The following is a 25,258-nucleotide window of genomic DNA, read 5'->3' as shown; positions in this document are numbered from 1 at the left end:
ACAGCTTTTGCTTTCGGACGGGGTTTCTTGCAATTCTCGCCTTCACTGCCTTTATTAGAGCTGGGGTCCGAACGGTGCGTGGTCTTCCAGACCTCTTGCGGTCATCGAAGCTCTGAGTACTATTGTATCTATTAAATGTGCGATAAACAAATTGTATGTTGATTTTTAGGTTTTCAAGCAACTTCAAAATCATGTTTGGCGGGTGCCCACATTTGTGCTACGCAATTACTGCGATACGATTCTCTTTTAGGCCCCAATTCATTATAGATACGACGAGATAAGCGTTATGTGTGGTATTAATTATAGCTCAAAAATCCACCACATTATGTAATTTTTTTAATTTTTTGGTAGCATTTGTTTTAACGGAAATAAAGAGGTTGCAAATCGAGTAACAGAACTTAGTAACCAACTAGGTACATATCAAAATACACTAAACAATTAACCCCATTATTCATAACACTTTGAAAAGTGCAGATCAATTACCTAGTTGATTTATATTTTTTCCCTTTCTTACAAATACATAAGTCAAAATGACAGATAGAATAAGACAACCGATAGCTAATAGCTATTGACACTTATAGCGCGAATATAAATAATGCTATAAATTATTATATTTATTACGCAAGTCAACAGTGACTATAAATCAATAAACAGATCATCACTCCCCCAAAACGTAAACATAGCGCACATTTATTAAAAAAACTTTTTTCTGCACCATTGCACCGAAAGAGGCCGAACCGGCGGCGATAGCGCGACCTGGCACGTTGGAACGCCGCGATACCAAGCTCGACGGTGTTCAGTGCGACCACGACTTTTGACAAACATGGCTCGCCCTGTTGACAGATCGAAATGGCGGCGAAGAAAATTCATAAAACCACCACCAGACGACGACAATGATTGCGCCAGTCTTGCGTGGCTTCTTAATTTTAGATTAGACGAGTTTGTGAACGTAAAAGTGCCTGATGATGAGCCAGGTGTGGATCCTGAACCTACAGTGGTGAGGAAGCCTCCCTATACGTACCCGGAGCTGATAGAACGGGCGTTGAGAGAGAAAGGAGAGTTGACGGTGTCTGCTATATACCAATGGATCTCGTAAGTGTTTTATGTATTCGCACGTATACAAAAACTTTTTTCATATTAAACAATGTTTGCTTACTTGCAAACATTGTCTTGCGTTCCAAAAAGCTGCCCAAGTCTAATTACTAAGAAGTATTGGGAATAGGTGACTATTATTAGGAATCAAATAAAAAGAGCTGTTTGGTAGAAAACTACTGTTTTCTTATGCCAAGTCATGTGTGGCATAAAATGTGGTATGCAATTTTGAAGAAGTTAATAGTGTCACGGCATTCTAGCAATTTTGAGACCCAATGATAATATACCTCCTCATTTTATTAGTTGATAGCCAGCCTAGCCATAAGGTCGAGATTTAGTCGTATCTTTATACGAATACCTGACAAGGCGTCCTTATGGCAAGCGACAAAGTGGGACGTTTTGCCGGCCGCGGTCACATATAAGATAATCCTTCCTTATTTTCTTTCAGCTTTGTTTTTTCTGCCGTGTTTCTATTTATTGTTTAAAATGCACACGTACACAAACAGCTTATTATTCATATTATATTTTTAGAACTTCCATACATATCTTCCTAAAATTCTAAATGCGATGATTGTATTTTTTTAAATATTTCATGTTCAATCACGCCTAAACGGCTGAACGGATGAATGGAACATAGAACATAGTTAACGAAAAAATACGTATACCTACGATAACTTTTGTTTGCCGGGAAATGATTTCATCCCAAATATAAAGGGATAAAAAAGTGAGCACAAATTTGAAGAGAGACTAAGCTCTCTACAAATTTGTACCCACAACTTCAATGATGAATTGGACGAATTCCATGCAGGTGAACTAATTACCTAGGTATAAGTTAATGAACTTAGCTAAAAATAGGAACTACATCGACATTCACCACGATTTCTGCTTATAAAAATTTAAATTAAATAAAAAACCGGTCAAGTGCGAGTTCGAATTACTCGCGTTCCGAGGGTTCCGTACAAACTTTGAATTATCTTGTGTAAGGTCACAGGTATTTTATACTTACTAGAAGACTCCAACCTTTACAATTGAACCCTGTATCATTAACAAATAAAACATTTTTCATTTTTTTTTTTTTTCATCTTGTGTAACGTGTAACTACATATTAAGGCGAAAGACTTGATCAGAAGTACCTATGCTAAGTATAATTGTGTACAGCGCCATCTATTGGCAAATTGTCTAACCGATTTGCGCGATTTAATGCATGTGTGTTGGTATGGCACAATGGTATTATTTATTTTACATTTTCCATTGTAAACAATGTTTTGGAATGTACAATTTAAGCTCTTTCCAATGATAACCCACTTGACCTAGTCACTAGACTTTGAAGTTCATATTGGGCATTTTGCATAGTTAATAAATAATAATAATAATATTTTCAATGTGTCTGTGTTAGCGTTGCTCATAACTAAAATTTCAAATCGATAGCTTAAGTGGTTCTCGAGATATTTAGCGATGTGACAGACGCAAGGACGGACAGAGTCGCACCATAAGGGTTCCTTTTCTACCTTTTTGATACGGAACCCTAAAAATTAAACTTATCATTGGAAATAGAAATACACTGACAATCCTTCTGCCACTAATGACATTTCCACAAAAATTTAAATATATTGGTATTCCCAAGTAACGAAATAAATTATTGGAATGGTATTTGTCATGATCTGCCTCGAAATTAAATATTAGGTCTAGACTCTACGGGTGTGCTTCAAAATCAATTTCACCGTCTATTATATTAGATGGGAATAGAGCATGACCTACATGTTTAATAGTTTAACAACCTCCGCCAACTATATGGCCGTGGCTATCCAGATGGATTGAATAAATTAAAGTACTTGGGTAAAAGACAACGAAATTAATTTTGACCCACTACCTACCTTTTACGAGTCTGTGTTGATCCTGTGATTACGTTGTCAAAAGCAAATACGGACTCCTCTTGTATACAAGCGGATCTTTTTGGATACAACCGGGTCAAACACATATTAGTATCAGTTAACGTTATGAGTCTTTCTTTCACAGATCACTTTGATTAAATAATTGATTTGAAAGCTTAATTTTCTTGCTGCAAAATTAAAGGCATGTTCCACCATTTTAAATATTTTAATTCTTAAAAGCTGAATGGTTAAAGTCTTAGTAATATGTAACTAAATCGTTAAAATTTGTGTTCGGTGCTCAGGAAGAACGCCAGTTTTCCTGAACGTTGATCTACATAACCGAGTTAGTGGATCTTAGTGCTTTCACTAAGATGCACTAAGATAGTCGTGGGTAGGGTCCACGGATCAAGGTTTTTGTGAAATTAAGCTAATAGGTAATCTTAGCGAACAGGGGAGCTTCAGCGACCATCAAAACCAATTTTTCCTCCATCTTGACATCAAAAGATACCTACAAAATATACCAATTATAAGAATCTCGAATAAATACATCGAACAGGTCGACGGTTTCAATTAACACTGTCGGATCTGCAAATTGGCCATTTTTTTGGTTGCATCATCGAATTTCATAAAAATCCCATTACTTTTAAATTATAATTTTTTTCTTTATATGCGTATTCCAAGAAAACTAGGATAATAAACTTAGATCGTAGAATGTAACAGAACCGACACATTCGTGGGACACAAAGTATGTGCAAAGAAAGCGTCGTAATCAGCCACATCCACATCCTACAAACATACATAGGTACATACAAATGATTTTTCTTGTTTCTTATTGTATGTGTTTTTTATAGATTCCTTTTAGTATCAAGATTAATTTTATCTCTTCATTTTTTAAAAATAATAAGCACATTAAAATTCCTTTAAAAAAAATTGTATGAAAACTTTGATGGATTCTCCTGAAAAGTAGCCGTTTAACAGATCCGGCATTATTACATGGGACCGTCGAGGTATAATATCCAATCTCCTTCATACGTATTCGTCATCGGCACGGTGATTACGTGAAATTAGAATTGTAATCACGGTATAAGTTGATAAGCCTCATATCAGGCTGATTTAATACTCGGATTCAGAAGCTACCGAGCCGTGAAAAAAGGGGACTTTTATTAATATCGACGGGCGCAATATATCTCTATAACTATTATAATCACCTGCAGTAATATTTTACACAATGGAACGTATAGTCAAGGTTTTAAATATCGACACGGACAAAGCGCCAAAATATGTATACACATTCTTATCGTTTCGATATTTCGATAAATAGCTTGATTGTATTATAAAGCGAAATAATGTTGAAGTCTTGGGGATCGTTTTTAATTGATTGGTATACACTACAATTAGTAGCTTTCTCGAATACTGCTCTGAAAGTTTGCTATTGAATCTGTGGCCTTGAAGTTTTAAATCTAAGTCCAAAACTTGAGACTGACTCGGCCCTAGGCAAACGAAAGTTTAAGTTTGGTTAGAAATGGGGGCCAAGCCTGTGTCATTTACGAAAACGCGTGCCTTAACTCGTTTTGTCAGGGTACGGTCACGTCTGAAAATATCGATACGAAAAAAGTGCCAAAAATATGTATCCAAGGTAGTGTATATATATTTTTGGCGCATTTTTCGTACCGATATTTTCAGACCTGACTGTATTAAAGGTTAGATTTGACAATCTGCGCGACACTACATCGACAAACGTCATCGTAAAGTAAAAAATGTTTTTCACACCTATTAAATAAAAAAATAAAACAATTACACTTCTTCGATTATATCTTTTCAAGTGACGACCTTCCCAACGACTGTCCTTAAACTACAAATAAGGTTATTTATCTCTATCTCACTCAATTCCATAGCTTGAAATGACAGTTGTACGGGGCCGTATGCATGCGGCTTTAGTGGTTGGCTGTTTGCATTGATTTTTCATAGTCAAAACCAGTTAATATGAGGTAAAAAAAACAGCTGTGGATTTTCATCCAACTTCCCGTCTGTTAAACTGTACATTAATGATTTTGTTTTTTTGAGTTTGTTTAAAAGAAAATCTTTCCGTACTTGTTTTGCTACAATAAGGTTAACATTTCCAAGTATATTGCAAAATAATATTTTACTTAGATAAGTTTAAGAAGAGACTTTGCCTCCTTGTGTCTGTTCTACCGCTTGTACAATGGGCTGTGCCTTGAAGAGTTGTTTGTTATGATGCGAACGGCCACTTTCTGTCACCGCACCGCTCGCCTTCGGCAGTATGTTCATCCTCACACCCTAGAACCTAAATAGTCGCGTACTGTGCGGTTTAAGAGGAATGTCCTCCCGTGGACGCTCCGGCTGTGAAATGAGCTCCCTGCCGAGGTTTTCCCGAGGGTCTACTGTATCGGCACTACCCGTTCAATGTTGTAAGTTCATAGTTTCCTGCTACCCAAAGGTTATCTGGAAGAGATCGCTTCTTAGCGATAAGACCGCCTGTTGTTACCTAACTTTTAAGTGTTTTTTTCATTTCCTGTCTATTTTTAACTGTATGGTGCACAATAAAGAATATTTACTTACTTACTTCTCTGATTTTATTATACCAGATAGTGGGAAATAAGCATACGGCCCGCCTGATAATTGTATTATTACCAAAATTGATTTCGAGAATTAACTAAAGTCTAAACACCACAAAGTTTGGTACATTGTTTCAAAACGTGACAAACTCTTTGGCAAAGTTAAATGTGTTTTATTTTATTTCAACTTTGATTTGATAATGTCAGTCATTCAATACAGAAGTAATCGTAAGCTATAAAAATGCCTCGTTTAACAACTTTTACTACTCCCGAATTAATGGACATGATTTTAATTTACAGTGAAGCATTACAAAATGTCAATGTTTGAATGTCATTGAAACTTTGCATGTTAAGATTAATATTTGTATTAAATAAAGTGAAAATGAATGATTAATTGATTATGATGGAACCAAGCGAAGAAATCCCAGGGGGATCGTCAGGATCATGTTGCGTCTAGGGAAAATAATGTGCAGAAATTGAAACCCGTGGCGAAAAAGGACTATGGGGAATATATTGTACAGGTAATTTGAATGTATGTGAACGATACGGTTTGGTAAAACATTGCCTACAGCGAAAAATATGATAGGAAATAAAAAAGTGTGAGAAATTATATGCTGGTGATAATGACGTCTGGAAATTAAACAATATGTGGAAAAAGGCGAATAGGAATATAACGATTGGGAAAAAAAAAATAGGTATTGGGTAATTCAAGTCGCTGGTCGTCAGTAGAACAACCTCAGTATTTTTTTTTTCAAAAATCTCATTGAGAATGAACCCGTTTGTTTGTCCTATCTTGTATCTGGTGGCGTGGCACGCTCCGATACGTGCTGGCGAATCGATGCCGTACCTGGCACGAGGGGTATCGCACGTCATGTTGTCATTCCCGGTATTGTGACGTCGCTTTGAGTCTAATTTCTTTATTTCTTTGTTTATAACAGTTTATCTAGACCTTGATACTTCTAAGGAACCTTAATAAATATTGATAAATATTGTAATAGTTTAGTATTAATATAAGTAAGGATGTCTGTTTTAAGTTCCGATTACAACGCTGTCGTAAAATTATTGTCGAAACTCCTAGTGGGAATTGTGTTAGGATGTAGGCTAAATTTATTATTTGAGAATCTTATCCGTATATATTACTGGCCTGTATCTGTTTTTTTCCCCAATAAAGAAAAAAAAAAAATCTAAAACTTTAATTCGGAACTTTTAACCCTTTAACCATTTTTTAAGCAATAATTTATTATTTTTATTTTTTCCTTGTGTTGTAACTTGTAATTTCCAAAAACACAGAATTCGTATCGCTGAAGTCCCTAGAGAATGGCCTCAAGAGTGTTAATTTCCGTTCTCCGAGCCTACTGCACCTTAATTTTTCACTTTTCATAAGCTGGAACGTGGATCCACGTTTAGGTATTGAACTATCCACGATCGTACCCTTAGTGTAAATTTATTCGATAGCGTGACGTATCATACACGTTTGCGTTAAGTTTCATTTTGTATAGGATTTTGAGTTTCCAAAACGTCCCGCTTGGCGCGATGTTTCTAAATCCCGTACAAAATGAGACTTAACGCACGTCACGTCACATTTACACTAGGGGTTCTGGGATACGCGAGGTCAAGGCATCCCTGGAAGAAAACCCTATGTGCTTTTCTATTGCATCTGCTTTTGTTAAGGTTCTATATACATTTTATAAACTAACCAAAAATTTCCATAAATTATTTATTTGCGTGAATAGGGTCAGATTGTGAGGGACAGGTGTTATATGTACAAAAATGTTTCTCTTTAGTCATTTAAGTATATATAACACTTGTAATCTGACCCTATACACGGTCTTCTTTACTTCGGGGTATGGCCAAGTATATTTGTGACCGCGGCCGGCAAAACGTCCCACTTTGCCGCTTGCCATAAGGTCGCGATTTGCTTGTATCTTTATACGAATAACCTGTCAAGGCGTCCTTACAAGCGACAAAGTGGGACTTTTGCCAGCTGCAATCACATTTAAGGAAACTGAATGGCAGAGTTATTTTTAATATTATTCGTAAAAGGTAATTAAGAGCGTTGTTGTAACACGGACATTATATTTAAGGCGCGGTGTATAGTAAAATGCGCTATTTTTAAATCGATATTTACAGGCTTGTACAAGGATTTCATCGATTATTTTCTAGTATGTATAACTTCAGTCTTTGAACTAGCCGTATGCTTGTCAGAAACACGATGGCTCATCTTTTTCTCGATAGATTTTTGCTTTGAAAATATGCTTAAAACTGTATTTATTTCGATATTTTAGAAGTACTATGATGAATATCAATATGAAATTTACTTCATTCAATAGCTTTTAAGTAACTCTAACATTTTGCTTGTCAGTTTATCGATGCGTTAAATTTTTCATTCATAATTATGAATTCAACATTTTGTCTACTAAACGTTACCCTGCGCGGCAATACCGTCAGTACGCCAGTACGCCCGTGACCACTGTCAGCGTCGGACCTGTGCTAGTTTAGCGGACGTTACATAAAATGGATAATCACACTATAAATACACAAATATGTTATACACACAATGTTTTCATCACTCTTACGAAGAAAAAACTAATTTTTAAGCTAATTGATTCTTAAATACGGTGACATTTCAGACATCTATCCGTCATATTATCTTTTTTGACAAGTTTTACACACGCACCTGTCCGGCATACAGCCACGATTAACCAAATGATGAAATGGTGCCTTGCACCCGAGTTAAACACTCTACTTTTCATTTTTAATACGAGGAAGGTAAAATACATGTACATTTTAAAAAACACTGCTAAGTATAAAATTCAGTAGTACTTATTTCGTGAGGGGTACTTTTAATTATCAATTTAGGTAAAATAATATTTTAAATGGCTATTACAGTAATAATCAAATTGAATACCTATTTTTAAACGTAAACAAATAAAATTAATCCACTTGTTTAATTTATATAAGTCATTATATTGGAACAGCTTCATTTTTAACACATACAGGATGCAGGAGATATACTGGATTTAAATATGTGGCAGTTAAATAGTGCTTAGTGAAAGGTACCATTTCACGTTTTTGTGGAAGTGCTCAAATGGCTGTAATAGTTTATGTTATAAGTGTTGAATTTGTTTGGTATTTCTGGTTTATTAACTTTCATATGGTATACACTTAAGACTTTATTTACAACATTTATCAACTATTTTATTTTGTAAGGTGAGCAGGAGAGATATTTACCCTTCAAATTCCATTCAAAATTTTGCAAGTACTCGGTTCGGAAGTTCGTGTATATTTGTACCTCTCGCCAATATTTTTATTTCACTGGTTAATTATTCTGTAAATTCAAGAATGTCACTAAATTCCATTTTTGATAATGTTAAACATAAAGTCCTTTGTAAAAGTATGGTATAATACTTTTATACCATGCTATTTCTGTTTTGTATGAAATGAAAACTGGTGACATTTTATTTCTTTTTTCAAGTATAAATTTCGATGACACTCTGCCGTCAATTTCAGGTCTCAGCCAATTTTACCTTCTTCTTTAAAACCTTGGACCTTGTTATGTCTTTGTGATATGCTTTTACTATTTTTCTGCCAATACAAAATATAAGTGGAAAAATCGATTGAAAGTTTCGCAAAATATATTTTCTTCATTTTTGCATTAGGGTGCTTATGTGTAATATGTATATATTAAAATAGTTTATTTTGAAATGAATCACTAGTCAAGGCCTATAGTATATCCCTTCAAGTGGCAGAAGCCAAAACGTAAAAAGTAGTCACGTGGCGGGGCCCCGTCGGGTGTTCAGCGCGGATTTAGAGAATATTACAAATTCAACTATTTAAGCTTATCTATGTATAAAAGTATATATTGAAGCATATATCGTTATAATAAGCACTAAATACGCTATTCGAATAGAACAATTAAATTATTGTCTTCTTCTTTTTGGTCCCTCAATGCTGAGGATCGTGACATCATGTCCTTCTGTTGAAGTTGTCCTTGTTGTTGTTAAATTATTGTAATGTTTATGCATTTCGCCACATGCACCTAACTAATCAAACCTAGCAACAGTGACAGTTTTCCAGTTTCCTTATTAAAAATGACTAACACCACAAAACAAAGTTATGATTGGAGGTAATTGTTTATTAATTTTCTACGTAGGGCTAAAAATTCAAAGGTTAAGTCATAAAAAGTGCCCGTGAGGAAACGGATTTTTTTTAACCACGTATTCCTGAGGTCATAAGAAGAATTTCATGTACAAGTTTAATATAAATTGGTACATTTTTTTCGTAAAAATTAGTCTATTCAAATGGTACCTTGTGACTTTGATATCTGTCAAGAAGGTAGTCTAGACTAGGTCCCAAAGAGGCGACTGGCGACATAGCCATCAAAAAGGCGTTATGCACTAAAACACAACGAAAAATATTTTTTTTAATTGGTATTAACTCTGAAACTAGGCGAATTAAAAAAGTTTATATGACATTTTTGCCTCTAAATACGATCCGGAATATACTGTTAAAATCTTTCCGTTTCCTCGAGGGTACCGTGTATTTACAAAATAACCTCTTTAAAAATCAAGACAGAACTCGACTTAGGCGTTCGATCCCGGATGAACGGTCCTTAGCAACCAAGCGTTAACAAGCGTGTGTATGTATGTTTTCCTTGTCTAACTTGCTAGCTACTTTTGGGCGCTAGAAGAGCGTAAATATACTTCAAAGCCTTCAATTTTGCCACTAAATATGGCAACACCTCACTAACCACCCTCTGTTGGCCGACAGCTTTCTGGCTATCGCATCGACCCGTGAGTGGTGGGCCACCACTTGAAGGGATAAATAACATAGTTGACGATAAAATAATTTTGTTCATCGGAAAGTTTTGTATGTTAATTAACTTTACGGAACAGGTCTTAACTGTACTTCTTTCCAAAGGAAAATAATACTCATTGAGACAATTCTAACAACCTCAAACGCAATTTGGTTGCGATATTTTGACACAGAGTTCCTATGGCAACCTCCTCTCTCATGCATCAGATCAGCTCGATGGTACCATAATATTTCATTGTCACCCTACTTACATATGTATGCAGATTTTCAACTTCATCTGAAACCTCAGTGGGTCAAATATACTTGTAATATTTGATTACAGACAGAGTAGACAGACAACAGACTGATTCTTTATTAGACATTAATTAAAGTCAGTCAATTATACTCATTACTATATAACTTCGAAGTAGTAGTAGTAGTAGTATAAGTGCATTTTTGCCATTATAAACTTTAAATAATAAATAATAATAGCAGTTTTCTCGACTTTTGCATTTAAAATTTATAATCGTCTTCATTGTCGTCAATTCAAAAAATAATATAGAAATAGTCGTTACAGTTAGAGTCATGGTTCTTTTTTGAGAAGATATCATAATTTATCAACTTTTTGGAGCTACATATGCTTGTGCATACCTTATGCTTATGTTTTCAGTTATCTCAATACCAGCAAAAACATGCTACCTTTTTACGTTCACTTCCACAAATTACTTAGCTTTGCTAGTATTCTTCCTTTTTTCACTACTTGCCCGAAATTGACTTCTATTGCATTTTTAAGGTCAACTAAGTTTTGAATAGGTATCTATATATGATTTAAAGCAGACAGTTGTAACTTTTGTCTGAATTAGTAAGTAATATTATTTCGACACAAAACGATTTGGTATCATTTTACTAGGTTCTCAATTTGCCGCGGTATACTCTAGTATTATATATAATTATCAAATTTTTTATTTCATTAAGTTTAAATCATAATCAATATAAATTTCCGGAAAATATCCCAAAACTAACAAACCAGAATACGGATGGCGTCAGAATAAGGACGTAGGCTTGCTGCGAGCGCGGCGCGCGGGGCGCCCGCCTGCCTGCTTTACCATTTCGTCTGCTTCACCCCCTCAAAAACCTAAAATCTGTCTATAAGAGCGCCTTAAATACACCAAACAATTGAAAACTGTGATATATCAATTACATTTCGAATATCGATCGTCCGAGATAGTACTTGAATTTAGTAGCAAATGTAAAACTCATGCTATACACAGGAATGCTCCGTTGAAATTAAGTGACTTTAAAAAAAGCGGCCAAACCGAGTCGTTGCGGCGAGTCGGGCTCGCCCATAAGGGGTTCCGTACCATTTATGACGTATTAAAAAAACTACTTCCTAGATCTCGTCCAAACCAATTTTTGGTGGAAGTTTGTATGGTAATTTACATCATTTTTTTTTTTAGTTTTATCATTTCTTCATTAGAAGTTACAGAAGGGGGGGGGGGGGACACATTTTACCACTTTGGGAGTGTCTCTCGCGCAAACTATTCAGTTTAGACAAAATTATATAAGAAACCTCAATATCATTTTTGAAGACCTATCCATAGATAATAGATACCCCACACGTATGGGTTTGATGAAAAAAAATTTTTTTTTTAGTTTCTGTTCTATGTATGGGGAACCCCCAAAATTTACTGTTTTTTTTTTCTATTTTTGTGTGAAAATCTTAATGCGGTTCACAGAATACATCTACTTACCAAGTTTCAACAGTATACTTCTTCTTATAGTTTCGGAAAAAAGTGGCTGTGACATACGGACGGACAGACAGACAGGCATGACGAATCCACAAGGGTTCCGTTTTTTGCCATTTGGCTATGGAACCCTAAAAACACCGTATATACTCGTATGCATAAAATGGCTTCTGTACAAATTTCATGTTTTTAAATGAGCGGGATATATCTACTAGGTAAATACGAGTAAATGGGCATATCTTTTCATTTCCTTGGCTTTGATAATTTTTTTCCTAATTAAAACCTCAAAACCTTTACGCGTTATTGAGAAAAAGGGTCTTGACAAACAAACATCCGGTGAAGTGATCAAAAAAGGGCCCCTTTTTTCGTTTTGTGGTATTTAGGTACGTGTGTGGTATAATTCACACGCAGTGCGGGACCAATTTTATTAATGAACAAATACTATCGATCAATTTTACATAGGTACACCGATCTACTTGTATTGTGCGTAATCTTTCTTCTTCTTTGCCATGTGCCGTTATTTGGGGTCGGCCTCCTCGTTCGAAGGCGCCAGGTTTTTCTGTCCTGGGTTGTATAACATGTTGATCTGCGCACGCTTCATGTCTTTTTTAATACCACGTCGGTGGCAAACAAGCATACGGCCCGCCAGATGGTAAGCAGTCACCGTAGCCTATGGATGCCTGCCACTCCAAAGGTGTTACATGCGCGCCGACCGTTTAAAATCTCTACACTCTTTTTAAAAACCTGTACACGTCATCTAATAGATCAAAGGCCAAAGGTATGGCGGCATCGTTTCGAGCGATGGCGCCACAACCTTCGGGCTATGCCCGGTAAGATGGCGCCACTTTTCGATATTTAACAAATTTAACACATTTTAGTGAAATAATAAGGGTTAAAGTCAAATGGCGTTCTAAATGTTTTAATCATGTGTCTAAAGATAGAAGTAAATTTAATGTGGCTACAAAATTTCCACCTGTATTTCAAATTGCCTTTGATATTAATAGTCTGTGCGGAAAGAGAATAGTCGTGGATGTATGGAGTCCAATACATACCAAGACTCTTCCCTTTTTTTTAATACTACGTCGGTGGCAAACAAGCATACGGCCTGCCTGATGGTAAGCAGTCTCCGTAGCCTATGTACACCTGCAACTCCAGAGGAGTTACATGCGCGTTGCCGACCCTAACCCCACCCCCCTCGTTGAGCTCTGGCAACCTTACTCACCGGCAGGAACACAACACTATGAGTAGGGTCAAGTGTTATTTGGCTGCGGTTTTCTGTAAGGTGGAGGTACTTCCCCAGTTGGGCTCTGCTCTAGATCTGGAATTACATCTGCTGTGCTGTGCCCTACCACACAAGGCGAGATGACATTCACATTGCCCATACCTCTCTTTTGGACGTAGTTTAAGGACATACCCGGGTCCGGGTCTTTCCGAACATACTCTTATATATTTAAGTCAGTTTGTAATCCAAATAAATTAAATAAAAATATGTAGGTAGTAAGACCAGCTGGTCCGCCCGATCGGTGAGAGGGGACAAACGATGGTAAATTGAGACGATTAGTAAACTGGCGCAGGTGTAAGTGCCACCGACGCGCGACGCGCAAAGGGTCGTGATACGCATGGCTCAGTCTGCATCAAAAACAGCGTATGAGAGATTTGTGTGATAAACACATATTTGTTCCTGAGCCATAGATGCTTTCTATGTAGGTATATAATCTTTTTTTTTTTCGTTTTAAGCCAATCAAATGGTGCGGGGTATCGTTGGATAGGTCTTTCAAAACGAATAAGGTTCTCCAAAAACATTTTTTGATAAAGTTAATGTTTTTGGAAACAACCGCTCCGCAAGAAAAAAAATATGTGTTCCCCCTCATCTAACTTTTAAACCATGTGTCCAAAAATATGAAGGTAAAAATGTAAAATAAAAGCTTAATACACTTTCAACGAAAACTATAGCAAGCATGATCTATCCAGCCGTTTTTGAGTTATTACAAAAATAAGTCTTAGTAAAAAGACGTACAAAGCGCCGCGAAGGTACTCGATTATGCTTGTAATGTACAATGATACTTATTAATAGACCCCGTTTAACCTATTCCGAGTCAGAATGACAAATTGACAAAACGGTATTTACGAAACCCTACACTGACTTCATGGCCCGACATGCTCTTGGCTAAGCTTTTTATGTCTTTTGCCTAAATGGACTTCCTAATACTTATATAGCTTATTTAAAAAAAAATTGATTTTCCAAGTAGGCCTCAAGGGCTCTTTTGTAAGTCAATACAATATTTATAAATACAACAGCACACAATACCTGGGTAAACATTATAATAATCTCAAAATAAATATTTACTACAATACGATAGAGATGTATAGTCTCTATGGTTAAAAATACATTAAATCTGGAGATGTAAAAGGTCCCCAATGTCAGAGTACTACCTATAATAATAATAAGATTTGGAGGTGTATAGTCTCTCCAAGTGTTAAAATAAAATTTATACTAAATAAATAAATCGCGTCTGGACTGTTAAGCTAGCAGCCTCATAAACGAATGCTACAGAATACATAAATAGTATGTACCAAGTCAAGAATATTATACAATATTACAGAGGCGTATAGTCTCCACGGTTAATACATTAAGTTTAGAGATGTATATGTATTATAACTTCCACTAAAGCTCCATAACTATTTGTAAAATATTGACTCCCTTTTCCGCAGCGATCGCTTCCCCTACTACAAAGCCAACGACGAGCGCTGGAAGAACTCCGTGCGCCACAACCTGTCCATCAACCCCCACTTTAGGAAGGGGGCGCGAGCTCCCCACGGTGCGGGGCACCTCTGGTCCCTCGCCGCCAACGCCATTGACCTCCTACCTTTAAGAAACCAGCGGGTGGACGAGGAAGTCCATGAAGCGCACATAATTGAATGTCCCAAGGTTGGTATATTTATTATTAAACCCCAAACGGGGCGTCTCTGAGGGCCTACCGTGATCCACGTTCGACGGGTTTCCTCTCTGTCGCACTTGTAAATTCGTACGTAAGTGTGACAGGGAGGCCACTGGCTACTTTCCGTTCTACGATTGTAACTAACGGTCCGATTAGAACTTAAAGATACGTCAAATATTAGGTCTAGATACAGATAGTGACGTCTCTTCAAACAAAAACGTCACTTTTGACACTGACATATCCGATCCATATCGTATCTATATAGACCTAATATTTGACGTAAGTATGTTAAAGTTCGAATCGGGCCGTAAGGCGCTTAGCACACTGCATTCGATTCGCACATCATCGCTCCTACGTGCGAGCGGGTTGTCGTTATAATACGTTGTCTCACTCAAACATCGGAGCGGAGTGCGAATCGGATGCAGTTTGCCATGCGCCGTTTATAAAACGGCCATACTATACTGGGTCTAAATCGCATTAACGAAGTTTCTAATGTCAGTTGCATGAAATACAACTACCAATTTAGCTTTCATTGTGGTTCGGTCCCCGAGCACAAAACCACACAAAACTTATTTATTCTCTCGCAATCGGTCTTCTTTATTATAAATGACCAGCACACTTTGCCGCTACTCGAGTAAAGGGGACCACTGATTAACAGTCCGCTGGACGGTATGGGCATGTCAGCTAGAACAAAAAGTTGACAGTTCCGAACCACTGACAGGCCGATACCGTCCGGCGGACTGTTAATCAGTGGGCCCTTAAGAAGAACCGTCGCGTCCTCGCGACTTGATTCTTGAAGGTAGTGCGAGTCGCGCCAAGCTGTATACCTAGCCGTGATAAGTTTTTGACAAAATAATTTTGAATACAAACTTATATCTCTGAGTGACTAAAAGCCCCAAACACAATTAGTTTGCGCTGTTTTATCACAGAGTTCCTAGGCCACGTCCTGTCTCCATCATTAGATCAGCTCAATGGTACCATAATATTGCATTGTCACTCGACTTATATATGTATGCAAATTTTCAGCTTCATTGGAAGTCGGGAAGTGGGTCAAATTTAACTTGCAAGATTAATAAAACAACAAGTTAAATAAGAGCTTGTAAAATAACTGTGGCGGCCGCGGGGGGTTGTGAAAGAAAATAACCTTCGAGTGGCGCTCTACCCGTGAGTGGTAAACTGTCGGCTCACCACTCACGGGTCGATGCGAAAACCAGTAAAATGTCGGCTACCAGTGAGTGTTGCCGTATTTAAAGGTGAAATTGAACGCTTTTAGGTATAGATACGCTCTTCTAGTGCTAGAAATTAGGTAGCAAGTTAGACAAGGATAACATACCGTAAGAAGAACAAAAACATTTGATATAAATTTGTGAGGACCATTCATTCGGGAGCGACCCCCAACTCCGAGTACAGTCTTGATTTTTAAGTGATTATTTTGTAAAATAGACTATGTTAAGTTATTTTTACAGATTTGTTATCTTCAAATTAAATATCTTTCTTTGATAAGTAAATAGCGATTATCATTAAGCATCGATTGGTTTTATAGTCGTAGTCATTTTTAACAAGGAAACTGGCAAACTGGCACTCTTACAGAGTTTGATTAGGTCTGTCCTAATGTAGAACATTACAATCATTTAATTGTTACATTTAAATAGCCTACTCGTATTTAACGCTGATTCCAACGATATATGATTTAATATACTCCGTCTTTTTAGGGTTCCGTAGCCAAATGGCAAAAAACGGAACCCTTATAGATTCGTCATGTCCGTCTGTCTGTCCGATTCTGTCACAGCCACTTTTTTCCGAAACTATAAGAGCTGTACTGTTCAAACTTAGTAAGTGGATGTATTCTATGAACCGCATTAAGATTTTCACACAAAAATAGAAAAAAAACAATATATTTGGGGGTTCCCCATACTTAGAACTGAAACTCAAAAAATCTTTTTTCATCAAACCCATACGTGTGGGGTATCTATGGATAGGTGTTCAAAAATGATATTGAGGTTTCTAATATCATTTTTTTCTAAAATGAATAGTTTGCGCGAGAGACACTTCTAAAGTGGTAAAATGTGTCCCCCCCCCCCCCCCCCCCGTAATTTCTAAAATAACAGAATGAAAAATCTAAAAAAAATATATGATATACATTGCCATGTAAACTTCCACCGAAAATTGGTTTGAACGATATCTAGTAAGTAGTTTTTTTTTAATACGTCATGAAATTAAAAAAAAAAATATTTTTTCAACATACCCATACATGTGGGGTATCTATGGATAGGTCTTCAAAAATGATATTAAGGTTTCTAATATCATTTTTTTCTAAACTGAATAGTTTGCGCGAGAGAACCTCCCAAAGTAAAAAAAAGTGTGTATCCCCCCCTGTAACTTCTAAAATAACAGAATGAAAAATCTAAAAAAAATATATGATATACATTACGATGCAAACTTCTAACGAAAATTGGTTTGAACGAGATCTAGTGAGTAGTTTTTTTTAATACGTCATAAAATTAAAAAAAATTTTTTTTCGTCAAACCCATACGTGTGGGGTATCTATGGATAGGTCTTCAAAAATGATATTTAGGTTCCTAATATAATTTTTTTCTAAAGTGAATAGTTTGCGCGAGAGACACTACCAAAGTGGTAAAATGTGTGTCCAAAGTGGTAAAATGTTGAACGAGATCTAGTAGTTTAAGTAGTTTTTTCTAATACGTCATAAAGGAACCCTTCATGGGCGAGTCCGACTCGCACTTGGCCGCTTTTTATTGAATTCCGTTCGCTACGGGGTATGGGTAAGTACCTTTAAGGAAACTTAATGGCATAGTTATTTTCCAAAAAAAAAAAATTTTTTTTATTAAAAGTAATAAAATGTTACATATATGTAGTGTTATTATAATACGGGGCATTACATTTATTTCTACCAAACAATTGAAATTGTAACGTATCAATGTCATTTCGAACATCGATCGTCTGAGATTTAGCTTTAGTTGCAAATTTATATTATAAACTCGTACTAAACAGTAATTAATATGTAAACAGGCCCTAAGGCAAGTGTACATGCTCATAAGGGCCTTGAGAAAAAAAAAGATTATCTCCGAAATTGAATTAATTAGAATACCGGTGTCTTTGAGAAAGTTGCTTAATTTTAGCTCAGGAATGCACCCTTGAAATTAACGAAAAAAAAAACCCACGGTGTATCGACGATTATGTAAAATCATCGCGCTGACCACTCATCGGGGCCTCGCACTTGCGCAAATCCACGGCGCGACTTGACTACTTTTCGCGTTTTTGCTGGCGCCACATGGCGGGCTACTTGAATACTTGAATTATCATTATTATAAAACATATAATATATACATATAACTTTACATGTTTTAGTAAATTTAAGAAACATAAGCACACAAATTAATTTGAGCCTAATAGTACAACGACGGGGTCGACGAGGGTAAGTGAAATTTTGGCACTGGAATATTCTTACCCCCGGAGTTACACACAATGCTTTTTAACACATTTGTGAAGAAAAAACTAAATTTAAACGAAATAATTCTTAAATGATATATCATATTAAACATTCGTCCACCATATTGTAATTTCTTGGCAGATTAGACCTACTATTCGACATTCAGCCACGATTGAAAATTATGTAAAAAATATTAAATTATAAACGCCAGCATTTTAAAATAAAACTCATTCACGCTACTTGGTTTGTATGAATTAGTGACATAATAATTAAAAAAAATGTATAACTCCCTAGGGAAAGTGGAATATATCCGGCCTAGAGCACTAAGTTACTGCCCTTTTATGCTGTTTGCGAACCAAATAACCATTTTAGTTGCCTCTATTTATTTACCAAATACGTTCGGTTCAGAACCTTTTAAAGTTAAACGAATTTAAACCGGCCTCTGTAAACAGCGCCATGACATGACACTCGTAAATTTTTAAACGCCATTCGATGGAAGATTATACCGTTTCCCACTAGAAATTTTAATGTAAATTGTCCGGTCAATATTGAGCAGACAATGCAACTGAACTGAACGCTATGTTACCAAAGAGAATTTGAAATAGAGGTGTATTGTCAAAGATAACTTTGTAGTGACGGAAAGGGTCTAGCAGGCTAAGGAAGGAGAAGTGGCCCCTGTGACGAATATCGAATTTTTATAATGTCATTTGTTGGCTATCTTATAATATAGAAACACCTTAACTTTCAGCCCCCTATCTTGAATCGTCACCGAGATAATGTCAAAAACGTAATTTTATGGACACATTTTCCAAAGTCGTTTTGCACTCTCTTGACAATAATCATATATTTCTGGTCGGGCTTTAATTGGTGCAACATACTTTAAAAAAATTAAATGTCAACGAAAGCGTTTAGCTATTAAAGGCGTCTTTCATTCTGAAGGAGATTTTCTGATTAAATGAGGTTTGATTTCGTTGCCTAGCAACAGTGACTTTATTTTGAACTTGACGCATGGGTGTCAACAAAGGATGCAAGACTCATTTCTTAAACCTTAAATTTTGTCCGTTATAAAGGACATCTATGCCCATTAATGTTTTTATTTTGATATCTTGTCAATTTTGGACAATAAACTAAGCTTATGAGTTATGATATTCTTGACAATGTCCGTCTCATTATGGGACATTTGAAGGAGTCGACACCCTTAATTACGACCAGTACTTGTGTACATTAAAGATACATATTTACAAAAATTAAGCTTATAGGAGTCTACCGGGGCTATTATAGTTTTCAATGGGATAGAATACATCTCACAATCAGTTGAGTTGCTCGAATCGTAGCCATTTAGAAGTAAAACTGCACCATGTGTACCTACTAACCTCGTGCTCTTTGTCAACGCTTTATAATGCGGTGTTTGTGTAGTCTGTGAAATAAATAAATCAAATTTTAGTTATATGAAACCCAGTGGGGGTAAATTGATTGAAAGTTGTGTGTTTAATGAAATAATAATATATACCTATATTTTAATTTTCCAGGTTATCGTCCTGGACGAGGCGGCGATAGCAGCGGCCAGCATTATTGCTGATCAAGATTTATTCTCAGGCAGTACGAGTGAGTTATTTTTAAGGCTTATTTATTGGCTCCATCAATATTCAGTCTCATCGGGGCAGATGTACCTGGCCGGCATATTTAATTTAAAAATTGCTAGCGAAATTGGGTGGTTTCAAGATGGAGGAAATAGATGTTTATTTACATTTTCATCTTTTTCGTATTTATTTCGAGAGCGTAAAGTCGACAACCAAAAATTGCAACAGTCCCCGACAGCCAAGAAATCCTGTGGTCTGTCACTGACATTTCCATAAATCCTATAACCCAAAATTCACCTTGTCGTTCACTGCTGTCACCCATTTCCGGCGGCAAGGGAAACGTATTAAATTATAAATTTTACAAACTCCTAACGCTATATACCATAACAATTCATTGCCAAAAATGCGTTACATAATTTTGGAAAGGAGCTGATACTGAGTTGAAATATTGCTTAGAACCACCGCAAGGAAACTCGCTTTCACGAAAATAAACGGCATCGAAATCAGCTACGATGCGACAGACAAACACACAGACATAGGCCTCAAACACAACACGACTCTTTTTGCGTCTACTTATGTATACTTGTGTATACTTGAAATTTCGAATTAACTACGCCGCAAATAGACAAGTTAAAGGTTTTGAAATGCATTCTTTATATCTTCTCAGTTACCGAAAATTAGCTAATAAAAAAAAACTACAGCTGAGTTTTTTGCTGAATTAAAGACTATCTAAGAATCATCGCCATTAAAATCTGTTTGCACATAACAGATTGCAGGATAAGAAAGTACTCCGCCGCGTCTGTCTGTGTGTATGTATGTTCGCGATAAACTCAAAAACTTCTTAACGATTTTTATGCGGTTTTCATCAATCAATAGTGATTCTTGAGGAAGGTTTAGGTGTATAATTTTTTCGTGTAACCCGTACAAAGCCGGGACGGGTCGCTAGTACATTTAACGACTGTCGCAATATTAATTAATATGAAATATGTTGTACCTATCCAGTGCCCCCGCCAAGTCGAGCAAAAAAGCGGCACGGCCGTAACATCCCCTTCTCGAAGCAATTCAGACCATTTTCCAAGTGCGATTACCAAGTCAATCTGTTTAAAACATAAAAGATTTTTAATATTGATATTAGTCCCTATAAGATGTTGTTAGGTTAGGTAATTACGTAATAACTTAAAACAGAAGGTCCCTTAAGTAGAGACTGAATAAATAAACTGACTTGGTATTACATGGATCTCACTTCTTTTTACGGTAGAAGAACTGAGTTGCGAGACTGGTTTTTTTTTACAAGTTTATTTTTTGATGGCATACGTACTTTTATAATATGTATATCGAGATTTATCCTCTTCCAGTCATCCTAAGGAAGATTCTTTTGATAAAACAAACTGTAGAACTATACTAAACATACCTTAGTAGGTATATTTAAATATTAAAAGGGTGAGCGATTCCGTATAAATGTAATTTCATTTTTTTTCAGTGTTTCTGAATCCGGTGTCGACAGAACAAGTAGTTCGCGAATGTGGACTCATCACAGTAGACTAATGGATTCAATTCTGCGTAAACCACACTTGAACGCCACGGTCAAACACCAATTTGGTACATTCGTGATTAAAAATATCTGAACGTGACGTATTACTGCAATAATATCTTGCACAAAAACATATAACACGCTGTTATGGTTCTACAAATAAGAATTAGTCAACATATTTTCGGGTGGTCCCCCACGCACATACTTTTACAAACATAGCATTTGGACATCGCGGGCGGTTAGAGTCGCCTGTCGCGGGCGGCGTCTGGTTAAGCAGACCGCAGCCTACGAACCATGAAATCGTAGTCTAATATCATTGGGGACACTAATTTAAAGCTCACAAATTTCGTTGGCTTGTTGGTTATATTAAGAAAATGGAGGAAGATCGGAAAGTAAAAAGAGCATACCGGGGCTGCAGAGCTATCGTTGGAGCAATATGACGAAAACTAGCTCGGAACACAGAACAGTGGCGAAGTCTTGTGCCAGACGCCAAGTCTCGTATTGCGTCGCTAAGCCAACTGAGTATGTAAGTAAATAGGAATCAGATAATTTTAATAACAGGACATAAACAAAACTGTGTCTGTAGTTTTTACAACTGTGTCAATTTAGGATAATAAGTACGTATATAAAATAATTTTTTTTTTTTAATGAGGAGGCCTGTTGGAACCATAAAATGATCTTATTTTGCTCCAAATTTCGGTAAATATGAATATTTTTTAACTGTTATGTAATAAATAGATATAAAAAAGAACATCTTATCTAACACATTTTTATCGGTGTATCAAAATTATGATTTTTTTATTATATGAAGCAATGATTAAGGAGCCAAAATACCCATTAGTTTTACTCCAACTTATAGTTTATTTAGAGGCGCATATTAGTTACCCCATTATGCGCCAAATTACTTCATAGATGCACTTCAAAAAGAGAGATAAGATTAACCAACGTAGCAATTCAAAATAATAATTTAATTTAATTAATTTAATTTTCTTTAGGTAATTGTAGATTTTAATTATTTTTGTTAATTTTATTTTTTTACTGTTTCGATTTTAAGTTAATTTATCCTTGTGTTTTTATTTAATTCAAAATATATATTCATTTACGTTTACCTGCGAATATACATAATAATACAGAAACATATTGTTGAATATATTATAATAATTACCCACAAGGGAGCAAATTAGGACCATTTGCGTAACTTCGAAAAAAAAATGATCCTATATTATTGATTTGTATTCAGGATCGAGATGCACAGATATCAATAACAGATTATTATATCAATAACGGATTAAGTTGGATTTTAAAATGGCCTCTAGTAGTATTTGTTTAATATTCCGCCAATTCGTATAGAAAATATACAACGAGGAATTTGTATGTTACAGCGACAAATTTTGTAAAACATTATTTGATTCTAGTCTATTGAAACTAGTCCTATGGTTAAGAAAGCAGAGCTGAACTAAACAAGGGGTTATTATTTCTTTCCATTAATTATTAAATCTTTCCAGTTGGTGAACACTTTCTGCTGACAGGGACAGGAAAAAGTAGACGTTATTCCCTTCTCGCTCTTAGGCTACGTCAACACAGACAGGTGGCTTGCTCAGCGTCTAGAGCATAGTGGTTTGCATTCTGTGTAGCCGGCAAAATAGTTATTTACGATACAAGTGCAGAAAATAGGAAATACGCAACGAGTGGTGATAAATTAAAATACGACCGAAGGGAGTGATTTAAATCGACACGAGTTGCGAATTACCTATTCGCACGTGTATCGTACAACGTTTTACAGTACATATGGCTCTTTAAAGTTTCGACATATGCACGGAAAGTGCTCAAACAAACCTGTTTTATTTACTCCGATACTCGCTAAGCGACTAGCTAGGAGCCAAGCGCGCACTACGGTCTGTCGCAAAAATACTAGAATGTTCGTTGTACTAAGCTACTCGCTAGGTGAAGGTGACCCGCTAAGCTATAGACGCTAAGCAAGCATGTCTGTGCCTACGTAGCCTTAGCAGCAAGATAGCAGAAAGTGTAGGGTGACCGGACAGAACTATTAACCTCATAAGCACTAGATATTTAAATTATTGCAAACCTATTATTCAGACTCAATTTACTAACATAAAAACTTGTTAACGGCAGCAGTACCTAATTAATGATATTTTTTTGACATAGCAGGTTATAAGTTCGTGTCATCCACGATGACGCGCAAATTAGTCAAATCTACCCTTTCATAACATAACTTGTCCTGTGTGAATGACACGACGACGCCTGCCTTTATACTGAGCATTTACCCGTTTATACGGTTGCTAAGAAAGTGTTCTGTTTAGTGTCGTCCATTAACCTTTTGAACGCCAAGAACACCTAAAGTCGTCGTCACTAGTCGTGCCCACAGCGCCACAACACAGCGGACAAATATAGGTGTTATGGCGGACGCTGTCACCGTAACCTTAACACTTTCGAGTAAGGTTTGCAATGCTCCATTGCGCCCGGGATCTTTTGGCGTTTGAATGATGTTTCTGTTTATGACATAAAGCGTTCAAAGGGTTAAAGTAATTTTGCAATAAGTATCGAATAAATAGTGACGGCCAAGTGACCAAATATAACCGTACACATCCTTATTTTTATGGTAGAAAAGGTGTGTTACGATGCATGTATTTGGCCACATTCGCCGTCGCCTATTTAACTAATGGCTGTCCACAGAATTATCAAGCACTTCAATCACATGATTTGTGTTAACGCCAAATAAAAGACGAGTCGAAGTCTAGTCAAAGGTCTCACTTTGTCGTTTACCATAAGGACGAGATTTGCTTGTATATTTATACGAATAACAAGCGACAAAGTGAGACTTTTTGCTTGGAAACGACGCATATTTTGTCATCTCTTATATTACAACTATTAACTTACAATGAAGACTTGGCACTGGGGCCAAGTGCGCATACCTTAGACTGATTGATAGATATTTTAATTAAAAGAATAGCGCAATCGAAATAGGACAAAGATCGAAATCTGAAGTGACACTAGTCAACTCACCAATTTGCCTATATTATTCAGTAATACCACAGGTTTTAAGAATAAACATTACTTATTTGTTTTTTTTTTCATGCTTAAGTAAAAAATATTCATATTTAGTCACATTCAATACCTACCAGGGTTGTGTCAAATGCTGACCAATTCTGTTATATTTATTTACAATAAGTGTTTATAATTTTTCTGTTCAAATCATAGATGGGATTGCGACTGTATTAATATAAGATTTTTTACAATAAACTAACAACAAGTAGATTATTGTTTTATTAAAAGGTTATCAATAGATAGGATAGAGGAATGTTGGTTCATAAGTACATATAATAATAAAATCAGAAATAAACATTTTCTGGGACCTACCTACTACCTACCTACGGTTCCCACAAGGATATAAAGCTGACTATGATGATTAATTTAACCTTTTATATGTATGTGTAACGACTCCATAGGGCGGCTGGTCGTACCAGGAAGAGTGGAGACTTACTTGACCACCGCGTAGTACCAGACAGTCTACCAACAGGGAGGGATGGCGGGGGATCGTGCGAAGAGCTGTGTCCGCCTCTATTACCGATTCGGGCGCCTCAAGATGGCCACGACCGCTCTGCCAAGAGCGAAACGACAGCGAAGAAGATATATACGTTGTAACACGAGGAAACCGAAC

At 36.3% G+C, this 25,258-nt stretch overlaps 1 protein-coding gene across 1 annotated transcript; it reads left to right on the top strand.

Annotated features, from left to right (window-relative positions):
- Positions 1-24,853, top strand: LOC133517455 (hepatocyte nuclear factor 3-beta-like). Its single transcript, XM_061850787.1, has 4 exons — positions 1-1,092; positions 14,791-15,007; positions 19,998-20,073; positions 21,529-24,853. The coding sequence occupies exons 1-4, from the start codon at positions 824-826 to the stop codon at positions 21,591-21,593; spliced, it is 627 nt and encodes a 208-aa protein (XP_061706771.1). The 5' UTR covers positions 1-823; the 3' UTR covers positions 21,594-24,853.
- Positions 24,854-25,258: the final 405 nt, after the last annotated feature.

The sequence above is a fragment of the Cydia pomonella genome, chromosome 4 (assembly GCF_033807575.1).
Source record: "Cydia pomonella isolate Wapato2018A chromosome 4, ilCydPomo1, whole genome shotgun sequence".
Classification (NCBI taxonomy): Eukaryota; Metazoa; Arthropoda; class Insecta; order Lepidoptera; family Tortricidae; genus Cydia; species Cydia pomonella.
This window is presented reverse-complemented; position numbering and strand designations above follow the sequence as displayed.